This window comes from Rutilus rutilus (assembly GCF_951802725.1).
Source record: "Rutilus rutilus genome assembly, chromosome: 1".
Taxonomy (NCBI): domain Eukaryota; kingdom Metazoa; phylum Chordata; class Actinopteri; order Cypriniformes; family Leuciscidae; genus Rutilus; species Rutilus rutilus.
Genome location: NC_140209.1, coordinates 15348728 through 15373811, shown reverse-complemented (window position 1 = coordinate 15373811; position 25084 = coordinate 15348728). Strand labels below are relative to the sequence as shown.

Sequence of the window (25084 nt, the reverse complement as noted above, 5' to 3'; positions counted from 1 at the left end):
ATAAAAGCCAACAGAGCTTTTGCTGCAAAGTTAGCTAATATCACAATTATACTATAATAGAATATCTATTTTTAGCCTAGCAATTTTAAATAAATAATATGTTTTTTTTCTATGTTGATTATATGAAAAATGAACAGCATGAGCAGGGTTTAATAAATACATAAGTCCTTGCTAAAGGGAGGGTTCCGGGGGGGGGGGGGGGGTTGATTTTCCTCATCTACACATGTGCATTTTAAGGTGTTTGAAGGTCAAAAAAAAAAAAAAAAAGGATAACAGTGGCAATGGCATAATTTATTTGTCAAGAAGATTCTTAAACATGAGAATCCGTTTAAATTCTGCAATGAATGATCCACACTACAAATTGGAAATGCAGAATGTTTATGCTTATTGTTGACATATTCGAAATGGGAATGACCTTAAATTAGAAATTATTCAAGGATTATTTTGCATAGATGTTACATTTCAATAAAATGCCAATACAATACTTTAGCTACTTACACCTTGCAGGCTAGACTCGCATTTTATGACTGTTAACCGAAGCATGTCGTGACGCGTCTCGCTGGAATTCGCGCTTGGCTCGCAGCTTCCATAAAGCCCTAAAATATATATATAGGCCTATATATATATATTTTTTTTTTTCATCTCACCTGGGAGAAACAAAGCGAGAGTAGCGACGGCGTCAATATTTATTTAGGCGCATCTACATTTGGAGTGAACACGGAGCAGTTTTTCCATGAGCGGATATGGAAACCGCGGAGTGGCTCTGGAGCGGAGTGATATACCGGTGATGTGTTCCACTCTGACGCTAGAGGAACGTGGTTTTGCCCCACTCCAGGCTTTGATCACATCCCCCTAAGCAGGGTGAATACACCGGATTCTCCTTCCTTAATTTAAGACCCATTCAAACCAAAATTAAGACACTTATTACACTATTTGAGAAATTTAAGCATATTTACGACCTTAAAATTATGACTCTCTTTGATTAACAGAAATCCGTCGTAGCGACAGAGAACTTTAACCCCTGAGATCCGTTTCCACTCTGGAGAAGCGTTCAGTTTTTCCGCTTGCAAATTCCGTCATGTAAATAAGCGAATCCGCGAGATCAACTGGCTTTTATAATGAACGGGAGAAGAGACTCTAAATGGTTTATTTCACGTTAAGCCCAAAACACACTCATTAAGACCATTTTTCCGTCGTTAAACTAGTAAAAGTGGATTCGGACTCGCCCAAACTGAACTTACGCCCTGCGCTTTAGACCATGCGCTTGGATGGTTAAATAGGGCCCAGTGTCTCTCAAGCCTCTTCCATGACTGGAGTCTGTTTATCCGCTGGATTTCTGTCTGAAAACCTTCATCTTCATGCAGAAGCTCATGCTGAAATGATCCTCTTGCTTCAGCTTGTATGTCAGCTGTTTCTTCTACAGAGAGACGTCCGTCTGAGAATTACATCAGTGTCCGCTCACATTATAAAGTCATAAAATATTCTAAAATTTGACTTTGCAGTGTGTATGTCACGCAATTAAATGTCAGTTATTTCTTTCTTTCTTTCACATGTTATAATAAAGAGCAGTGCCGACCCTCAGCAGAATTTGATTTGGGGGCCCCCTCCCACCACACGGAAAGTCTCCTGTGCTTGACGATTATTGACACAAATGTCACTCTATAACAGTGATGGGCAGTAGCGAGGCTAATAGCTTAACTACATTTGTCAGTAACGTCGCTATTTACAACACCAAGTAACTTTTCAGTAGCTAAGCTCTTTTATTGATCAAGTAGCGCAGTAGCGTCCTCGAAAGCTCATTTCTCCTGGACATTTCTGACATTTCTCACATAACATTGTTTCCCTACAGCCATCAAACACATAAATTAGGAAAACAGGATGTTTCTGTGTCGATGACAACATGCCGGGTACTAGCACATGCGTAGGCCCACAGACTAATGTTTACGATGACGACACACCATAGACAGTAAGCGACACACACACACACACACACACACACACACACACACACACACACAGTCAGAGCTGCCAACTGTCACGCATTGGCGTGAGACACACGCATTTGATTGGTTTCACACGCTGAAGTGTCAACACGGTCGTTCAAATGCCTGAAAGATGTTGAGCCACTCGTGATCGACTAGTTATGCCGCAAATTAGTTCAAATCTCCCGGAATCTAGAGCGAGCACGCATGCGAGACAGAGACTGTGCTCCAAACCGCGTAGCGCGTGTGCGCACGGCAGAGAGGGAAAGTGAGCAAGAGACCTTGCGTGTGCAGAGAGCATCCTGATCTAGAACCCCTGAAATCAAGCTTAAATCAGATAAAGAAATGAATTAAGTAGGAAAGAGGTGGGAGAATGGAATAATTGATGAAGTCCAAACAGTTTGATAACTCATGCAAACCAGCAGAGGGATCAATAACAAGCTAGGTCCACTGTTAGCCTATGCAAGACAAAGTATATTTTAGCATCTAGCTGTATTGGGCTATTGTTAGAAGGCCTATAAACAACAGTTAAATAACAGTTCTTTGGAAAATACAATTAATAATGTTAATTTGTAAACTAAACTCATCTTTTTGTCCTATTCAGGCTCATTGCTATAATTTTTTCTTACTTTACTTACTTTATTTTGTTCACAATTTCAAAAGGCATTCTTGCGTAACGAGCTAAAAATGTGCTCTGATCATTTGTATTTTTTTTGTGTGTGTGTTGGGCTATTGTTCAATGAATAAATCATATTTTAGCCTTTATCTGACTGACAGTTGTGTTGATCACTAAAATTGCATTGGCTTGGCATGCAGTTTGATTAACTGAAAGTAGCTACTAATGTAGCATATCAAGCTACTTTTGACTTTTGCGATTAATCGTGCAGCCTTAGTTTCCATGATTCGGTTGGATGTTGCTTCTCAGCTCTGAAAGGTACAGTGCTGGGAGATGAGAGGGAAAAAGCTGGGATCGTTCCTCATCTCTGATCCCATGCCTGAGTCAGATATAAGCTACAGTAGCCTAATCAGCTTCACAAAACCACAGAAAGCGCTCTTTTAACACGGACATTTAAAAGGACAGAAGGATGGATTTTTTGTTTCAAGTGATAGGACTGGCTGAGGGAACTTATATTTATTTATCTTGATGTCTGTATCGTTTTTATATAAATATTCAGAAATAAGTGACCAAAAAAGCCATTTTAAAGTAGTTAAAACATCCGACAGGTCAAATTTTGTGTGCTTTCCTCTATTTTAAAACCTGTATGTTTAGCAGTAACTATAAAGCTGTTTGAGGAAAAAAATATAACTTATTTTCAATGTAAAAATAAATAAATAAATAAATAAAGACAAAAAAAGACTGACCTAGGACGTTCTTAATGATAACAGCACTAAACACAAGACAAGAGAGTCCATTACCACACTCTGAGCGACAAGGAAACGCTGAACATTTCGACACTGTTTCACAGTCTCTAGAGGAGGGTTTCTCAAACTCGGTCCTGGAGGGCCGTTGTCCTGCAGAGTTTAGCTCCAACCCTGATCAAACACACCTAGCTGTGAGTTTCTAGCAGAGCCCGTCTACGGAGAGCCTGCCCACTCCCTATTAAGCCCTATTGTACCGAATTTTGGCTGTAGTTCCACCAGAGTTCCACTGGGGGCGATCGCCATGAGTGCAAAATGAATGGGAGTCAATGGGGCTAGATGGCTAAATTTGTCTCTTTCACCCGATTGCCGTTGAGAAATCTCAGATCTGATTGTAGATTTTGCAAGTTCAACATGGGTTTTAGGTCGAAAGTTGAATGAACGAGTACTTATGTCCTTTTGATTTCTTACAGGTTGAGTTGTTGTTGCCCATAACACGCTAGCATTCTGCTAATGACGTCAGCATTCTGACGTCATTGACATTTTGAAAGACTTTTTAAAGCAAATAAGTGACTCTAAAAAATCTAACACCCAGCAATGTGTAATTTCTTTGCATCTCCTTTCGAATACAACATTCAAATTACTAGACAAAAATTATATCCTGAGAAAAGTGGATTTTGAGGGGTATACCGCCATTGACCTCCATTCATTCTGCACTCGTCCTGTGAGCGCTCTCATATGGAATCAGAGTGGAACTGCAACCAGTTCAGAAGCCGGAAGTGTAGTGAGAGTGAAACTTCTCGCCATATTAGACATTCTCTGGTTTCTAGTGATCCTGAAGACATTGATTAGCTTGCTCAGGTGTGTTTGATCAGTGTTGGAGCTAAACTCTGCAGGACAGCGGCCCTCCAGGACCGAGTTTGAGAAACCCAGCTCTAGACACTTCCTCATGGGGAATTGACTCTCTTTTGCAGCCTGTCTCTAGTGGCCAGACGATGAACTGCAGTTTAAGTTACTCCTGTATCGGCTTCACAAGAGAGACCGCAAGGTTGCCGCCTTAAAGGTACATATCTTTTTTTCTATCAGGATGACTCTGAACCAGACAACGTGAAAACAGACGATTCAGAACAGGACTGTCTTGGTCAATATTACAGAAAACAGGAGTGTGTTTGGCAGTAACTGCTATTTTAAGAAAGAAAAAAAATAAATAGGGGGGACTGAGGATATAACAGGACTAAACTCTAGACAAGAGAGTCCATTACCACACTCTGAGCTACAAGGAAACGCTGAACATTGACACCATGTTTCACTTCCTCAAATCTGCTTCACAGCTTTATCAGCGCTTTAACCTGTTCTGAGAACAGAGCTATTCTCTGAACGTGTTCAAATGCATTAAAATCAGCATCATCTGGAAATCACACTGAATGCTGCACTTCAAGTCCATTTCAGAGTCTTGCATTCCTGAGCTTTCTCTATTCTCCTGAGTAACTCTCTCAGATAAATGATCTTTAATCTTCAAATTTTAAACACACATAAACACTAACATTTTACATGAAGCATTGGCTTTATCGCATTTGCTCTCGATGAATAAATCATGTTACTGCCATGATGGTGTTGTTCCAGCATCTACCAGCAGAGGGTTGATGAGATTATCCAGTCAATTCCTGACCCAATCCCAGAAATTTTAGTCACATGGTCAGGGAAAGGATAAAAGAAGATTGTAACTGTTGATCTGGCTCTTTTATGCTCTGGCTCTCTTTTATTCTCCGGGTCCCTTTCTTGGGGCTCTCTCCCTTTTCTTTCTCTCTCTCTCTCTCTCTCTCTCTCTCTCTCTCTCTCTCTCTCTCTCTCTCAGGTAACATTTTACATATATGCTGGGTACAATTAATGGTATAAGTTATCATCATCTCATACATCTATTTTGTAACAATTTTTTTTTAGTGTAACCATAGCCATATTTTGTCATTAAACCTTTTCAATTACAAATAATGTGCTAATTAGTTTTGATTTGCTATTGATTTTGAAGTGCTACTACATATTGCAATACAATATCGTCACTCTCTATAGCAACGCTCTCCCACATATTAATCTACTGTAACTGCACTTATTTCCGTCTTTGGTATAAGTGGCAGTGGGTGGAATAGACAAGAAATGTAACATTTCTTTTGTAACATAACATTTCCCTCGCGAAAGCCAAGTCGCGAGTGTTTCCTGTGTGGAACAGCAAGCACTCATGCTCTGATCCCTGTTCGTGACAGAGAGTGGCAAACAGCCTGATATTGAGTGGACACGCTTTTCTGTTTGATAAAAATGATCATTCTAAAACAAATTTTCAGATGGGACTTAGAAGCTTTTGTATCTGAACTCTTCATATGTATTTATTATGGCACTCTCAAGAACACGTTTAAGTTCTGTGTCAACTGTTTTGCCCGCCAGAGCTTTGTGATGAGGTTTGTGTCACGCGAGTGTTTAAGGAAGAAGACAGGCATCGGCTTAACTGGGACCAGGGGCGATTCTCGGGTCAGAGCACCCAATGAGCCCCACTGCCACCATCCACCCTCTTTTCACACAAAAACAAAAAATATGTCTATTGAAAAATAACTATCATTTTAACATTGGTTCAACTAACTCCAAAATCCAGAGTTTTGTTTTTTTCTTTTTTTTTGAGACTTTTTCAGAACACCAGCTTAATTGTGAGAGTTCACACAGACAGCCCCCTGTAACAAACACAAAACCTTCTTCACTCAGCTGGTTTTCCTGACCGTTAACTCCATGTGCCTCCTTTTGTATCAACAGTCATCAGATTGGTTAGATTATATTCAACTTTATCGAAATTGAACAAAGAAACAGGTACTTGGACAACAAAATGTAATTCATCTTCTGTAAATTATTTACAAATGGCCATCTCTAACATACTTGGTTGCACGCCTGTCTGAACTTTCATAAACCAATATAAGTCATCAATAAATAATAATAAAACAAGCATCAAGAGCAAAACAAAACAAAACAAAAGAAGGTAAAACCAAAAAGTCCAAAATATCCAGATTATTTACAGAGGTCTTGAAAATACTTTGAAAGTAAAGATATAAAAAAAGAAAGAGAGGGAAATCTTTGAAGTACTTCCCCTCACTGTAACGTTTAACTGTTATTTACTCAATTTTATTGGTGAAACATTTTTACACTCAAAAAAATAGAGTAAATTTTAAAGCTGTGAAATCAATGAAATATACTGTATGAATTACAGCAAGTAAAAAAAAATAAGTAAATCTGAGAAGCTGCATCTGGTACATTACCAAATAAAATTGAGTAGAAATAATTTAACATATATTTATAAAAACAAAAAACAATATTTATGAGTAATATTAACTGTTTTTATTAATGAGAAATATTAACTTTTTTATTTTCTCTAAACTTTTGTAAAATAGTACTCCACACAACCACCAGTATACATGACATTGCCTTTATTGTCAATGAGTACTGCATTTAATAAAATGTACCAATTCGATCCATCAAAATGCATTATAGTGTGAATGCGAAAAGCACAGAAGTCATTAATTGGCGGATTTGTTTCTATCTTCATTTACTGCACGTGCTTTCTCTCCAGTTTAAACATTAATTGTCATTTTATTTTACTGGTTGAATGAGTAAGATTTAACCATTTTATCTCTTTTTTGAATTACTTCACCAATAAAAACAAAAAACAATCTTTCAACATAGGGACAGGAGAACTGTCAGTAAATAAATGGGAAAACAAAGTAACTTTTTTGAAACAGTAACTCAGATATTTTGTTGTAAATCCCGTTGTGGGCGGGAGTAAACAGCGGAAAAGTAATGGCGGCGAATTTGAATCTGCGTCATCGCGCGCACGAGCACTCACAAACACAAAGCCCTGAATGTGCAACAACCGAGATTTGGATTTTGGAAAAATATTCATAAAATATACATGAAATTATGGGAGAATAAGACAATGAAATAATGATCAAAATGAGTATAAAATGAAATGTGAAATAAAAAATAATTCAATACAGGCCTACTGTAGCCTATGTATGGTACTGTATGTACAAATACTATTATTTAACCTTAAAAAAGCTCACTTTAACCCCCACATGCTTAATAATCTGTAAGGAAAACATATTGAATAGATGCAGATTTCCGCAGTTATACCTTCTTTACTTTGTTTTCTAATTTCACAGAAAAAAATCTGTAAAATATTACCTAATAAGTTCTGTAAAATTACACATAACTCTGTAAAAATACAGACAAGTTCCTTTTAAAAAACGTAAAATTGATGTAAAACCAAAAAACAAGCAATTACCTGCAAATTTAACAGTGGACCTTTAAATTACAGCAAATGCCTTTTATTTTACAGATATTTGCTATAATAATGACAAAACGGTAAAAGTCTGTTAAAAAAAATACAGACAATTAGGCTACCTGTAAAATTACACTTTTTTTTACAGTGTGTGCTGTAACGGACCTTATAGCATCACACAATGTTGCTGTATAGTTTTTAAACACTGATAATATTGCTCAGCTTAATGACAATGCATTTATTTCATGCTCTAGATAGAAAAATATATATATATATACAGACAGGTAACCATGTTGTTTTGAAAATGTTTATTCCACAGAGTTCTTCACACAGTTTGAGAAAAGTATTTCGGATGTGGTCCACATCAGGTAGTCTCTGTCAAAACAGTGTTGGCTAAAATCCGTTTTGCAGATATGGGCCAGAGCAGTTTTTAGCCCTTTTTTAAATGCAGTCGGCTCAGATATGTATCACAGATTCGGGCCACACCAGTGTAGCCTATGTGAAAACAGTATCGGCTCAGATTCATATTGCAGATCTGGACCAAATCAGTGTCAGACACAGCTAATGTCTTTCGGTTACCTATGGGAAAAGTGATCTGGGCCAGATCTGTAAAATGATATAAATACTGAACTGATGGCAGTTAGAATGTTTAAGCTGAAACCTCTATCTGGCACGGATCTGGTTCACAATCAGAAAACGTCTCTAAGATAGAAACGGAGGCAAGGGGCTTAAAACGGATCCGGGCCAAATGTAATTGCTATCTGGGTAACCTAAGTGAGCTGAGTACATGGTGTTCCACTCTTAAAGTTTCTTTATTTGTATTATTTTGTCCAGATTTTCATAGTAGCCTATTTTATAACTCTCTGTCTGTACCCTTATAAGGCATGACAGCCAACAGATATATAATACGCAGCGTTTGGTCCCTGATGTGCGGTTAAGTGACAGGGCAGTATGTGGCACTAAGTCTTACAATTGATTCCAGTCAATTATGCAACATAATAACTTAAAAATAACCATTAGGTAACGTTCTCTATAAGTTACTTTTAGGTTATTCAAAAAATAACCTTCCAGCAACGTTCTGGTAACATTGTTTTATGGTTGCAAAATAATAACTTTAAAATAACCATTAGGGAATGTTCTCTATAAGTTATTTTTAGGTTATTTAAAAGTAACCACCCTGCAATGTTCTGGGAACGTTATTTTATGGTTGCATAAAAATAAAACCAAAAAAGAACGTTCCCCAAACGTTAGTAACCATTAGGGAACGTTCTCTTTAATTTATTTTTAGGTTATTTAAAAGTAACCACCCAGCAACGTTCTGGGAACGTTATTTTATGGTAACATAAAAATAAAACCAAAAAAGAACGTTCCCCTAACGTTAGTATTTGGTTCCCAAAAAAATAACCAAACGGGAACCAAAAACTAACGTTAGGGGAACGTTCTGTGTTAACTGGGTGGTCTGTCTGACTTTATCAGTCTGTCTGGGAACAGCTGCTACAAGCAAACAGGTAAAGATAGTACTTGTCTTGCTATCTTGTTGACTGTGTGCAGTTTTAGTTAAGTATGGGATGGACTGTTGAATGAAATAACATTTATGACATTTTACGGGATCGTTAAAATAGTTTGATTAACCCTGAGCTTCTAATCTTAAAACAATGATTTAACTGTACTGTTATGTTATGGTGGGTTGCCCACAGTAAACCCTCATGGTGGCCCCACAGTGAAAAACAGCTATGGGCCCCGCATGGGCTAACCCACTGGGGGCCCATGTGGGTTTTCTTTGGGCAAGCCCACAGTGGGCTTACACACAGAAAGCCCACATGGGGCCCCAAAGGGTTTGCCCTTGCCCACACTGTCCCACAGAAAACCCACACTTACCCACAGTGGGCCCACACTGGCATTTTTGCTGGGTCATCGTCAAGCTCAGTTCAGTTCTCAAATAATGGTGTCAATGCAGGCAGATCAATAATATTGTTGAATATTAAATTAAATTCCCCCAAATAAGCGAAAAAAGGAGAAAAAGACTTTAAGCCAAATCTTTAACCCTCCCCTCTTCCTTCCTGGATGATCAGGATTGCTTCTGAGGCGCAGGGTCCAGTATTATCTTAGGCCCAGGGTCTCTGACGCTCAGGAGGGAAGCGATTAGACTGATGAGGGCACTGTCGATGCTCACTCAATACATCACATGGGTTTTTTTTACAGGAAAGTTCAGTGTCACTCCAGTGTCAATCCCCAGAGATAAAATACACAGTCTATATATGTCTAAATATGTCACTATATCAACGGATGTAAACACTCGGTTGGTCAGATGAGAGGAAGTTAATAACCACAGGAGGAGCTGATGATGTTTAAAGGAGGAGCTGTAACTATTTATAATGAAGAGAAAGACTGACAGAAACACAAAATGGCTGATAAGTGTGATCTGTGTCTGCTGGGACTGATCATTCTCTCTTCACTTCTCACAGGTAAAGAAATCTGTATTTTCTCTAAAGACATTTAGTGGAATTAGTCTGGAAAGAGTTCATTTGAACATGCTCAGTTTATTCTTGCACACATTCACGTTGTGATCTCAGAGTTGTGTATTGATACACACAGATCATACTGTATTATTCCTGATACTGGACATAGTGTCACTCAAACATCTGATGATGAAGAATTATCTTCATATTAAGAGTGTGTCAGTGATTTGAACAGCTCTCTGATAAAGACTAATAGTTTATTCTGGAGAGTGTGTTGTTTGCTTTAAGTCAGGAAAAATACTATGATTTAGTATTTTATGCTTTTTATCCTGGTGTGTTTTATGTTTCATTTATTAATATATATCATAATGATCACTGAGATATACTGTGTTTCAGGAACCAGTGGATATGATCATGTGTTCATCAGTTCTGGTGAAAATGTCCGTCTGTCCTGTAATAATGCTCTTTCTGACTGCAACTCAACTACATGGATCTACGAGAACAGATTCGGACATTCAGGGAGAGTTGAACTGATTACTGGAGGGATAAAGAATAAAGACACAGAGAGACATGAGAGACTGAGTCTGGAGTCTGACTGCTCTCTGAACATCAAGAACGTCACAGAAGAAGAAGATTATGGATATTACAGCTGCAGACAATATGTGAATGACAGACGACAAGGACCTGATGCACGTGTTTATCTGCATGTTCTTCATGGTAAGTTTATGTCACGATCCACACACACAAAAAGGGAAAATCCAAGTGCAGTATGTAATGTTTATTTGAGGGGTAATCCAAATCATAAACGTCCAGGCAGGGGTCAAAAATCCAAAAAAGCAGTCCAAAACATAAAACAATAAACAGGAACAAAGCAGAACAGACCTCACAAGTGGTGTGATGAATAACATGGACTCCGTAATACATACTAAAACAGACAGGGTTATATACACAGGGAAAACAAGCTAAACAAGATAACAAGGGGGTGTGGTTAAACTGAAACACCTGGGAAGACTAATCAACATAACAGGGAACAGTTGAACATGGGACAAGACACATGGCAGGATAATAATAATAATAATAATAATAATAATTCGTTACATTTATATAGCGCTTTTTCTGAGACCTCAAAGCGCTTTACATAGATGGGGGAATCTCCTCAACCACCACCAATGTGCAGCATCCACTTGGATGATGCGACGGCAGCCATATTGCGCCAGAACGCCCACCACACACCAGCTTACTGGTGGAGAGGAGACGGTGATGAAGCCAATCAGTATATGGGGATGATTAGGAGGCCATGATGGACAGAGGCCAAGGGGCAAATTTGGCCAGGATGCCGGGGTTACACCCCTACTCTTTTTCGAAGGACATCCTGGGATTTTTAATGACCACAGAGAGTCAGGACCTCGGTTTAACGTCTCATCCGAAGGACGGTGCTCTTTTGGCAGTATAGTGTCCCCGTCACTATACTGGGGTATTAGGACCCACACAGACCACAGGGTGAGCACCCCCTGCTGGCCTCACTAACACCTCTTCCAGCAGCAACCTGTTTTTTCTCAGGAGGTCTCCCATCCAGGTACTAACCAGGCTCAGCCCTGCTTAGCTTCAGTGGGCAACCAGTCTTGGGCTACAGGGTGATATGGCTGCTGGCTCTCTGAACATCACAGAAGAAGAAGATTATGGATATTAATCATCCATAATCTTCTTCTTCTGTGACGTTCTTGATGTTCAGAGAGCAGTCAGACTCCAGACTCAGTCTCTCATGTCACAGGATCACATGACAAGCAGGTAATTACATGACAGACAAGAACAAGGAACAAGACACAAAACCCACACCGTGACATAACCCCCCGTCTACGGAGTGGCTACCAGACACTCCAAGACAACAAAACCCAAACACAAAACAAGAGTCCAGGGCGGGAGGTGGACTGGTGGAGGATCAGGGGGAGGGATGGGGGGCCAGGTCCATGGAGGGAAACGGGGACAGGGAGTGACAGTTCATCTGGCGGCCAGGGTGGAGACTCTCCCTCGGGCGCCCAGGGCGGAGCGACCAGGGCGGAGCGACCAGTTCATCGGGCGGCCACAGCGGAGACGACCCCTCGGGCGCCCACGGTACAGATACCGGCTCAGGAACTGGAACAGACACCACCGGCGCAGGAACTGGAACAGACACCACCAGCTCAGGAACAGACACCACCGGCTCAGGCTCAGGAACAGACACCACCGGCTCAGGCTCAGGAACAGACACCACCGGCTCAGGCTCAGGAACAGACACCACCGGCTCGGGAACAGGAACAGACACAGGCACCGGCTCAGGTTCAGGAACAGACACAGGCACCGGCTCAGGAACAGACACAGGCACCGACCCAGCGGCCATCTTGTCCGGAGACACAGGCTCGGCAGCGGCCATCTTGTCCGAAGACACAGGCTCGACGACGGCCATCTTGTCCGGAGACACAGGCTCGGCGGCTACCATCTTGCCCTGAAACACAGGCTCGGCGGCGGCCATCCTGTCCGGAAACACAGACTCGGCGGTGGCCATCTTGTCCGAAGACACAGGCTCGGCGGCAGCCATCTTGTCCGAAGACACAGGCTGGGCGGCGGCCATCCTGTCCGAAGACACAGGCTCGGGAGGCGTGACGTGAACAGTCCTGGGAATTTCTAGGATCTTGAATAGCGTCGAAAAATAAAATCGGGCACGGCCTCCGGGACGACAGCGGGCTGTTCGGGGACAACCACCGGAACTGGGACCACCGGAACATGGCCCACCGGAACAGTCAAGGGGGGAGTCCTTCTCCTCCGTTTCGGGACCACCGGAACTGGGACCACCGGAACTGGGCTGGAAACCACCAACCCAGGGTCGAAGAGGGGCCAGAGTGGAGAGTGGTGTTGAAATTTCTTTCGCCCACCTCCTCTACTGTGGCCTCCACGGGTCTCGCGAAATATGACCAACCGGGTTCCCTCAAAACTTTGCCCCCTCTCCCACTCGGTGGCTGGGGAAGAGACCCTGGCAAACATACTGCTGGATCAAAAGCTGACGGAGTCCATCTGTCACGATCCACACACACAAAAAGGGAAAATCCAAGTGCAGTATGTAATGTTTATTTGAGGGGTAATCCAAATCATAAACATCCAGGCAGGGGTCAAAAATCCAAAAAAAGCAGTCCAAAACATAAAACAATAAACAGGAACAAAGCAGAACAGACCTCACAAGTGGTGTGATGAATAACATGGACTCCGTAACACATACTAAAACAGACAGGGTTATATACACAGGGAAAACAAGCTAAACAAGATAACAAGGGGGTGTGGTTAAACTGAAACACCTGGGAAGACTAATCAACATAACGGGAAACAGTTGAACATGGGACAAGACACATGGCAGGATCACATGACAAGCAGGGAATTACATGACAGACAAGAACAAGGAACAAGACACAAAACCCACACCGTGACAGTTTATGATTATGTGGTCAATTTAAAAAGGGCAGATTCTCCCTTTAAACTCAGATGATGATTGAAGAGTCTGTGATTTGTGTCTTGTGTTCAGTTTCAGTGTCTCCATCATCATCATCATCTTCATCATCATCATCATCATCATCATCCTCACAGACTGAGATCAGTCCAGGCCGCTCTGTGACTCTCTCCTGTCGGTTGTATTCATATGTTGGATTCTCCTGTGTTTATTTGGTCAGTTATGAGGGAGTTGAGCTGTTGTGGGTGAATCAGGCTGGTGTTGATCTGAAGACAGACTCCAGATATCAGATATTATCATCATCAGATCGATATCACTGTATCATCACTCTGACTACAACACTCCTGAATGAAGATAACAACAGAGAGTGGAGATGTCAGCTTACTCACAGAAATCAGCTCAAGACCTCAGTCAGATACACTGTCAAGTATTCAGGTGAGAAAACACTCTTTTCAGACAGATTTGTGAAAATTTCCACAGATTGGCTCTACTCATTCTGATGGCTTCATACGTTTGCCAATTGTAAAATTTTAGTGGTCAAAGTCATAAACTGCATTACTGCATAAATCAGACGAGTGTATTAAAGCCTAGTATGACCCATGTAGGAGGCCAGGTTTAGGAATTATAAGGCTCATGTCCTTCATTCAAGCTGAAGGTTTATTTGCAGAAGCTCAACTGTGTTTCACTCTCATATAAACCAGGAATAAATTATACAGTAACACGGTAATACAGTTATACAGTAATACAGTACAGTCTCTTCTCAACTGTATGACCCATGAGGGAGGTCAAAATTGGGAATTATGAGGATTTGTTTGCAGTTTGAGGAATTCTAAGGCTTAATAATGTCATTGATTCAGGAAAGCTGAAGGTTTATGGGAAGCAGCTCACTGTGTTTCACTCTCATATAAACCAGGAATAAATGATACAGTAACATCTCTCTTCTCAACTACTGCCACTGTAAGCTGTGATGATTGAACACAAACTGCATGTCATGATCAATATGAAAATATGATGTTAATGTCCTGATGCGTCTGAACATTCATCTTCTGCAGCTCCAGTCGCTTCAACAACACTGACTCCAGTCAGAAGCTCAAACTCTGAGAAGACATCAAGCCGAACTACAGCAGCAGCTTCTTCACAAGGTTCATGATCACATGATCACTGTCACACATCATCAGTCTCTCGCTTCAGTGGTTTGCACTGGCTCTCACAGACTGCTTTATCATCACACATATTATCATCAATAAAAGCTCTTTAGTCAGATTTGTCAGTGAGTTTTGATACATATGACCGGTCTTGTACAGTCTGTTGTCTGATGCAAAATAATCATAATATACAGCTAGTGTAACTCACGCCACTGCTATGATAAATTAATAAAATCATAGTGAGGATTTATTGAACACAACTCATCCCATGTTAGAAATAGATGCACTAAATACACTAAATGCTCTAGACTACAGCAGTTTGTAAAAGAAATGCCTTGACATTATGTAATCATATTTCTGTTTCCATCTTGTTTTTAATAGTTGTAACATCAACTACAGCAACAACACTGACTCCAGACACCACACCAGTCTCTCTGAATCCAGGTGTGTGTGAACGAACTACAGCAGCAGCTTCTTCACAAGGTTCATGATCACATAATCCCTGTATATATAGATTTATTTTTGGTCAATGGCGATAGTCATTCTCCTCCTGACAGCTTGAGAGTGAAGTAAGAAGATAATGATGAAAGACTCGTGCACATATTCATCATTTCTGTGATGAGAAGCTCAAGTATTATGTGATGATGATGTTGTGTATATGTGGCATTATGTGTTGAACTGAACTAACAGACGTGATCCACAGATCCAGGAGAAACTGAAGTCAGTGTGACTGCTGGATCATTATACAGAGGTACGACACGTTCATTTATACTGACAGCTTTATAACATTAAACTATCAGTCAGTCTGTAAAAGCTTCATCAATAACTGTTGATAGTTGAATACCCTTGACTTCAGTCATGTACAGTTTCTCTTCTTCCTCTCATGTTTCCTGCAGTGATTGTGATTATTGTTGAGATGGCAGTGTTTGCTGCTCCTACTGTGATTCTTCTTCAGATCATCTGTGCAAGAAGAGCTGGTGAGTTTTGAGCCGCACACAATCTGATGATTCACACTCATCTGATCTGGAACAATCTGCAATCATGATAAAAACACATACGAGAGGTCAGTCAATGCTTTTATTTTGCAGGGAGGAAGGACTCGAAGCACCCAGAGGAAATAGAGATGACTGCAATATTACAATAAAATACTGATGAGTTTAGAGCAAATCTGCAGCAATATTTACAATAGTAAAAACTTACAGAGGATTGTTTATCGTTTTATTTTCTTCTTCTCAGAAAACAGAGAAAAAACTCTGAGCACTTATAGTGACATAATCAAGTTTATTTGATTTATGAATATATTTGCCTACAGTGTTGAAAGTCATTCTCTTGTGCTTTATATGTAAACTGCTTTAAATATAATATTAATACAGTAATGGACAGACTCAGACTGTATAATCTCTCTCTGTTCTGTGTGATGGAGCTGATTCGAGGATTCTTGGATCTTGTCTGTTCATTCCTGTTTTTAGCATCTTTTTTCATTTTAAATGATTGCTACTATTTCTTAATAAACCTCTGCAGTTGTGTTTAATAAGTCTCCTTTCCCGAGATTTGTTTGTTCCCCTTCATGAGCTCGTAATGTATCGTAATATAGAATAGTAAGTGTGAGCATTAATGGGTCGAGTGTTGATGAAATATGTGTTTTCAGCCATTTCTTGAAGATGGCAAAAGCCTGATCAGCTCAGGATGAGTTTGGCAGGTCGTTCCTCCAGCAGGAACAGTCTAGGTGAAGGTCTGGGAAAGTGATTCTGTGTCACCACAAGACACCGTTCACTTGCAGAACACAAGCTTCTGGAGACACATCAGTCTGGAGTCGTGAGGTTAGGTTAGATGTTTGTTCCCTTCATGAGCTCGTAATGTATCGTAATATGTAAGGGACAATGTGTAGCGAGAGAGAGCGTTACAATAGTCCAGTCTGGAGAGAACAAGCGCTTGGGTAAGGAGTTGTGAAGCTCCGATAGGAAGCCTCCTAATGTTGTATAAGGCTAATCTGCAGTTCTAGCACTGTGGTCTGTGAAGTTCAACTGATCATCAACAGCTGAGTGGAGAAGTTGTGATGAAGTGTTGGGTTGGCCGAGACCAGGAGCAGTTCTGTCTCAGCAAGGTTTAGTTGAAGGTCCTTCATCCAGCAAGAAATGGCTGTTAGACGAGCAGTGAAAGAGAGAAGAAATTAGATTTCTGATTGGCTACAGCAGTTAGATGACATCACAGGTGACCTGATAGGCTGTAAAACATCATCAGGTCTGTTTATAAGCTGTTTATCTGTGTGTGTGTGTGTGTGTGTGTGTGTGTGTGTGTGTGTGTGTGTGTGTGTGTGTGTGTGTGTGTGTGTGTGTGTATTTAAACTGCATGTTGTGTTTTTAAGAAAAAGTGCCACACAGATGGCTGATTGGGTTAAAAAAGTGCATCACGTCATGGAAATGCTCCACTACACCTGATGATATGTGATCTGTTTTGGAGCAAACTGCACTCGGTTAAATGCTAATGTGCTAATAATTACTTTTAAAATACTTTAAAAACTGTTTCATAATTCAGGAGTCATGGATAACTTTTAAGTAACAAAACAATTTTATAACTAATAATGTAATGATTTTATTTCTAGAATTTAACGGCATGCAGGAAACTGCTAAAATAAGAAAGTGAAACTAACAGAAATGCTCTCGTGTGCAAAAGAATATCCTTGTGTTCAGAGTAGATGTGTGTTGAGCCAGTGCGGTTCACAATATGCACTTCTCAGACATGTTTCACACACATGTAAAGACACTTAACTGTGGTATAGTGTCAATAAATATCAACTCTAGCATGATTTACACACTCAGATTGTCAAGAGTGTGACAGAGCCAACGTGTGTATTACATGGTTCATGATACTTTAAAATACACACATGTTGTGCCTTCTCCCTTATATTTAAGCAGGAGGGGTCCTGGGTTAGTTTATTGTTAGATCTCTCTAAGTAGCCTCTGAATATTATTAACTTTATTTCAATAAACCCTTATCTCAATATTGGTGTGCTCAGTGCTTAATTTGTAAAGTGGGAGGTCCCGGAGCGCAGAGAGGGCGGTGGATCCGGCGACTCAAAACGGGGGTTGAAGGTAACGGAACAAAAAAAAATGACACTGCATACGTAGCTTCTGCAGGGGCGGCGGCAGAGAATTTTTAACGCATGTGCTGAGGGGGTGCTAGATCATTGACAAGGGGAGCGGCGCAAAACTTGGCCACTAAATATTTAATATTCAATTAATTTAATGATCACAATTAAAGTTTTAATTTTATTAAATTTGAACAAGCGCAAAATTCAGCATTCAATCAAATATTCTAAAAGATGTAGGCTATTATTAATAATAATGTTACTTCAACATAATATCTTGTTGAGATAATGATCAGGGTTCATTATAAAAATATATACAGTATATATATATATATTTTGGGTTCCATTAACAATTATTTTAGTTCAGTTTAATTTTGATAAAGGAATATTTGGCCAAATTTCATTGCCAGATGATGAGAACGTTTTTAATAAATAGATTTCTCTTTACTGCGAGGTGTCTGTGGGCTGTGCTCTAAGTGTGAAATTACATAATTTCCTGAGTGTTTTCATAGCTGTGATCTCACTGTTGAGGTCTGGAAACATGTTACTGCTGAGTGAGAGAACTCACAGTTTGACCACAATAGAGCCGTGATCATCTCTGAACCCAGTTGATGAATTTAAAGACTGCCCTTCTGCTGGTTCGGGTATCGGTCCAGAGAGTTGGCGATCTGTCTTATCTGCTCTTTCAGTGGACGCATCGTGCCTCGAGTTTGGGCCTAATCTCCAGTCATCCTACCACCTGCCCTCTAGACCCCATCCCCTCACACCTTCTACAAGCCGTCTCTCCAACATTTCTACCAGCACTCACAACAGGGACGTGCGGTCAGGCAGGGGCGTCGGACTGGGGGGATAAAGGGTACCGAGTACCCAGGGTCCGAGGCAGGGGGGGGCCCTTAGAAGTCAGTTTTCTATACATACATATACATGCACTAACATTTGTATAGCATTTATGTACAAATAAAAAAGTTCCTGTGCAAAACTAAACTTGTAGTTAGGCACTGGTTTGGTATAAAAAAGTCATTTTCATGCTGTGCAGGGCCCCACCACCCCTCTCGAATGAATGTAAATGGTACGACTCGCAGGTCAGGTGCTTCTGCTACGGACCCGCGGTGAATCAGTTGATGAGAGACAGGAGGAGCTGGAGTGAGCTGTGATAGGAACTAGGAAGACAGGGGAAGAGTCATGTTTTTCCTTAAGAAAGGAAAATAAGGGGCTCAAAAACGAAAAGAAAAGAAGATTAAAGAGAGAAAGGCAAATGAGGGCAAGCAGTTGCTCACTCAGTTTTTTTAAAAGAAAGGTGAGCTCCAAATGCATCATCGAGCATTGACATTGTTTTAACATAAATATCTAGGCTACTCCAGGTTGAATAGCATACATTTATGTTCGTACTCTGTTTGAATAATATACCAATACTTTATAGTATCACACCCTACATACAGGGATGCAAACAGCGCGCTTTTCGGCGCCTCGCACTTTTTTCACGTCAGTTTTGGTGACAAAGTCATCTGAGGCCATTCCATAGCTTAATGTGAGGGACAGATGTCGTATTACATCATTAAAGTTTACGGAAACTCGTTTTCCCTCCTCTGCGGCTGTCAATCTCCATTCAGTAACAGCTAACTAACGTTATTCAAACAGCGCGCGCGCCTCTGCAGCGCGCCGGTTACAGCAGGATGCACGGTAAAACTCTCTCCAATATGATATATTAACATTATAATGCTTGATCTGTAGAGAAAAGGCTGTGGATTTGCATAAAATGACTTTATTTTGTTGGAGTTTGTTGCTGTTTTTAAACGATCGCTACCGTGTGCCTGTTAGATCACAAACAGCACAAGGACTATGAATCGGCATCAAACGCACAATAACTGGAATTTAAAACTGAAGAAACAAATGATCAATAAACTGTTGGACAGATATACACTAGGATTTGTGCGCTCGACATGTCTTCGCTTTGTGCCGTGAACTTTTAAATGCACACTTGCTGTGACTCCATGTCGCTTTGAGCACATCATTCTGCACCCGCGATGCGCATACGCGCTCTGTTTTGAAGCGTTTCATATTATCATGGTTTTGCGCACTGAAAGATTATTAAAAGCCTATATTTTTTTATACCTAGCCTGCTCAATGCATTTAAAATAAGCATCATTTAATTGTGTATTATTTCTGTGTAGTGTAGCGTAGGCTATATAAATACACTTCTAAATTCTTGACATTAATATATAAATATAAAATTGAGAAATGTATGATTGCCTAATTGAATTTTATACTAATAGTACTAATAGCAATTTGTTTTTATTAACGTGTAGATTTGATAAAATTACTGTGCAGATTTTTTCAAGAATTACTTTTTGCTGCTGATTTATAGGCCTACACTCAATAAGTTTAATAAAAATACATAATACATTTATGTAATATTTAAAGGTGTTAACCGTAATCTTACACTGCAAAAATCAGATGTTTACATGAAAACACTGTATATTTCCCTCCATTGTCAAAATCTAACACCCGCAAAAACACAGATCGTTAGCGCCTATTTTACCGCATTGCTATGCAAATTAGCTCGCGCACGCTCTTACAGAATTGTTCTCAGTTTAATGCACATCTTAATGATTGAAAATGACTAATTTTAAAAACGTAATTCAAAGACTGAATGTCTAGTTTGGCGGTTAGTGTACCCTATGATTCTATAGTCTGCATTTATTTTAAACAGACAAATAATCATCAATTAACTAAAAATATATTAATCAGAGTGTGGCTTATTTTGTTTACATTTTAAGTGTTTTTATGATAAAAATGCAATACCCCACCCATTGGTATCACTATGGTATTTGGTACGGGGGCCCAGCAAGATGGTTTGTACCCAGGGCCCAAAATTTGGTGCTACGCCCCTGCGGTCAGGGTAGGCAGTGCCTCACCAAAGGAAATGTTGACATTACATTTATTTATTCCAAGAGCTTTATTAATTCACCACATTATTACTTGCATTTATTTTATTCCAAATATACATTTTTGTTACAAAAAATTTCAGGAATACACATAATATACTCATTTTGTCATTGTTTCCTCCTAAAAAACATTGTTTCATGCAGGAAATTCAAGGCTATGGCCATTGAGGCAGAGGTTAGCAGTGCCTCTGTGGTCCATAGAACGTAGTTTACGTAGATTTGTGCATGCGCAGTCAGTTCTCATGCTGTCTTGAATTATCAACATTGAGGCATAGACCAAGCCTGCTTCATGTCACGTGATCCACTCGCTCTCGGGCTTGGCAACCGACGTCACTGCGCAGTGCATTCTGGGACGTAAACAAGAGTGCGCCGCCATTTTGTGAGGCCACATCGGGCGAGATTTAAAACAACCACTTACTACACGAAATAATGTTGAAAAGTCGATTAAAAGAACGAAATGTACAAGACAGAGACAAACTTCTACCTGACGCAAGAAAACGGTACATGGAAAAGATGTCATTGATCGGAAAAATGGATCCGTATGAGGTGAGATTTTTTTAATCCTGGTGCGCCGTCGCCAGACGCTCATAGCGTGTCGGTGTGTGCGCCTAGTGCAGTTTGTAGGAGCGAATAAGCTGTTTTTGTACTTTAAAGCTGTACTGCTGACACATGATTTTCTGACTGTAGCTTATTCAAATCCTGGTGCGCCGTCACCAGACCAATAGTGTGTGTGTGGCTGTCTGTGCGCGTTTGCGCATTTTGAAGGAGTGACTAGGCTGCTTGTCGGTTCGCTGACGCCGCCTCCTTCTCTTACTGTGTCCCGCACAAAACATTTGTTTGTTGTATAAGTCATTAGATAGATGTGTCCATTAATTTGATTATTAGATTCTCATTCTCCTGGATCTGTCTGCTGCCTTCGACACTGTGAATCATCAGATCCTTCTGTCCACACTCTCATCCTTGAGGATCACAGGTACTCCTCTCCACTGGTTTGAGTCCTATCTCACAGGTAGATCGGGGTCGCATGGAGAGTCGAGGTATCCAGAGCACATCAACTGACCACAGGAGTTCCCCAGGGTTCAGTGCTGGGAGACCTTCTCTTCTCCATCTACACCACATCACTGGGACACATCATACAGGCTCATGGTTTCCACTGCTATGCTGATGACACACAGCTCTTTCTCACATTTTAACCAGATGATAAGCCACAAAATCACTCTCCAGAACATTCTCATTCACGGTTCCTTTCTGGTGGAATGATCTCCCCACCCTCATCCGGAATGCAGAATCCCTGACAACAACATTCTTTTAAATAGACTAGAAAACTATGTTGGCATTAGTGGAATTGCACTAGCATGGTTTAAATCATACTTATCTGACCGTTATCAATTTGTAGCAGAAAATGAAGAGATGTCTCATCAATCACAAGTTCAGTATGGCGTACCACAAGGCTCAGTACTAGGACCGCTGCTGTTCACTCTGTACATGCTACCATTAGGAGATATCATTAGGAAACATGGAATTAGCTTCCACTGTTATGCCGACGATACTCAGCTCTATATTTCTTCAAAACCTAACGAAACTTACCAATTCACAAAATTAACAGAATGCATAGCTGATATAAAAAATTGGATGACTCGTAATTTCCTACTTCTAAATTCTGAAAAAACAGAGATTCTAATTATTGGACAAAAAACTTCCTCACGTAATAATCTAGAACAGCCTTTCTCAAAGTGGGTGCCGCGGCACACTGGGGTGCCCCCTGACTGTGTCAGGGGTGCCGCCAAAAAATTTCGTAGGTAAAAAAAAAAAAAAAAAAAAATATTCGGACATTTCATATATAAATATATTTGAATTTACATAAATACATTCTTCTTCTTTTTAACCCTTTCGCACGTACGACCACACCGGTGTGATCAGTTTAGGCTGGTCCCTGGAGCACCGGTGTGATTAGAACGGTCAGAGCATGACGTGATCAATTGCTAAATTCAAATGTGCTCTCGCGCGTTGGCTGGCGCTGAGCCAGAGACAGGCGCGCTCAGCTGTCATATATCACAACTTTTCAGTGTTTTCATCCACATAATGTTTGTTTTAGGTTTCAGACATAAGTACTAAAAAACAATACATTTAGAGTTTGTAAAATACACACTGATGTCATAGGAAGAGGCAATAATAATCCTTTCCATTATAATTAGTTTTATTCATATCAGATACACATTGTGTAAGTAACTTTAAAGTTTACTCTGTTCTTCTCCCAGTTCACCTGCCACTTACTTTTATGTATTTCGGGAGAAGTGGATGAATTCACTTGTTGTAAATCCAACAGATCCGATTCTCTGAACTGCATCTGCGGCACAAACTAACATGGCGGCGCATACAGCTCAACTAACGCGATCGTTATAAAGGTGTTCAAAAAACAAAACACTTCCACTTGCATATATTTGACAATCGGAATATCAGATATTTCATGCCATATCTAACAAATTTGTGAATATTTTGAATAAAAAAGGAAAAATGACATAAAAGCAGATCATCATTCATTCAGCTCTGTTGTTGCTGCGGTGTGTCACGTGACAGGCAATGACGCGTCACCATGGAAACCGAAAAACTCACGCTGGGGGGTCAGCCAGAATATTTTAAATTTACGTGTGAAAGGGTTAAACATATGAACGGATTAATAAAATTGTAAATTCATTATATATATATATATATATATATATATATATATATATATATATATATATATATAATTTGCATTACATTTGGGTTATGCAGTGTTTTTAGATTATATTTTACACTGGGGTGCCTTGAGATTTTATGCACTTTTGAAAGGTGCCCTGACGGAAAAAAGTTTGAGAAAGGCTGATCTAGAATACTGTCTAACACTTGATGGCTGCTCTGTTAAGTCTTCGTCATCGGTTAGGAACCTGGGTGTGCTCTTTGATACCAATCTTTCATTTGAAAGTCACGTGTCTAGTATCTGTAAAACCGCATTTTTCCATCTTAAAAATATATCTAAATTACGTCATATGCTCTCATTGACAAATGCGGAACAATTAGTCCATGCGTTCATGACCTCAAGGCTAGATTATTGTAATGCTCTACTGGCTGGTTGCCCTGCACGCTTAATAAACAAACTACAGCTAGTTCAAAACGCAGCAGCTCGAGTTCTTACCAGAACCAGGAAGTATGACCATATTAGCCCGGTTCTGTCAAAACTGCATTGGCTCCCTATTAAACATCGCATAAATTTTAAAATATTGCTGATTACTTACAAAGCACTAAATGGTTTAGCTCCGTAGTACTTGAGCGAGCTCTTAACGCTTTATAGTCCTTCACGTCTAATTGCGATCTCAAAATTCTGGCCAGTTGATAATACCTAGAATATCAAAATCGACTGCTGGTGGTAGATCCTTTTCCTATTTAGCACCAAAACTTTGGAACAGTCTTCCTAACATTGTCCGGGAAGCAGACACACTCTTTCAGTTCAAAGCTAGATTAAAGACACATATCTTTGACATAGCATTCACATAATACATTATAGACTTCTATAATTCAATGTTAGGCTGCATAGATTAGGTCAGCTGGAACCGGGAACACTTCCCATAAATCTCGTATGTACTCGTTACATCAGAAGAAGAATGGCATCTACGCTAATTTTAGCGTCTTTGTTTATCCCGAGGTTTTTCCGCAGCCTGCCGGATCCAGGCCGTATCCAGATCTGATGAAGGACCTTCGCCTGGACCCGATGACAACGCAGTGCTGAAGTGCCAACTAGTCTCTCCCTATGGAGGATCCCTTTACCTCTCTACAGATAAAGCGTCGCCGGGAAAACTCAATTTGCGTATCTACCCCGAATTGATAAAATAAAATAAAATTCTGAATCAAAACTATAAGGAAACACCAGAAATTTGTTTAGGCTTGGTTTGTAGGGAATAGCTTGTTTGCATATGACGTCACCTCACTGCGTTGCCATGGCGCGAAATGCAGATGGAGGGCAGGAAGTGATTTGCTACATTTAGAACCACTATAACAAACTCAAAATGCCTATGTTTTGCGTCGTTTATGGTTCCACAAATCGATGAAACCACGAGGAGTTTTTATCGAGTACCAAAAGTTGTTGTTCATAAGGGGGAAAAAGGCAAGAAATTGACCGAAAAACGCAGAAAAAAAATGGCTTGCAAACCTAGGTCGGAAAATGCGTGTGTGTGCAGTGATCACTTTGTCAAAGGTGAATTAACTTATGTGGCTATGTTTGTGTAACGTACCAGTTTCTGAACTTTGTAAAGTCAAAGTAATTGTTTCTTCTTTTCTTTGAG

At 40.2% G+C, this 25084-nt stretch overlaps 2 protein-coding genes across 2 annotated transcripts in view; one reads left to right on the top strand and one right to left on the bottom strand.

Moving 5' to 3' along the window:
- LOC311291031 (uncharacterized protein) overlaps window positions 1–25084 on the bottom strand; it is a 226217-nt gene that overhangs the window by 116872 nt on the left and 84261 nt on the right. The window lies entirely within an intron of this gene.
- On the top strand, window positions 9910–16265 carry LOC311290517 (uncharacterized protein). The gene is made up of 7 exons (XM_084409032.1): window positions 9910–10118; window positions 10509–10829; window positions 13663–14022; window positions 14640–14729; window positions 15436–15483; window positions 15629–15709; window positions 15821–16265. Exons 1-7 carry the CDS (start codon window positions 10058–10060, stop codon window positions 15874–15876), a joined length of 1017 nt encoding a protein of 338 aa, XP_084265158.1. The 5' UTR covers window positions 9910–10057; the 3' UTR covers window positions 15877–16265.

What these genes read in the sequence shown, in the direction of transcription:
- LOC311290517 (XM_084409032.1), top strand. Translation starts at nt 10,058, where the DNA reads ATGGCTGATAAGTGTGATCTGTGTCTGCTGGGACTGATCATTCTCTCT. An exon ending in TCTCTCTTCACTTCTCACAG is followed by an intron (nt 10,119 to 10,508) that starts GTAAAGAAATCT and finishes ACTGTGTTTCAG; the next exon opens with GAACCAGTGGATATGATCAT. An exon ending in TTATCTGCATGTTCTTCATG is followed by an intron (nt 10,830 to 13,662) that starts GTAAGTTTATGT and finishes TCTTGTGTTCAG; the next exon opens with TTTCAGTGTCTCCATCATCA.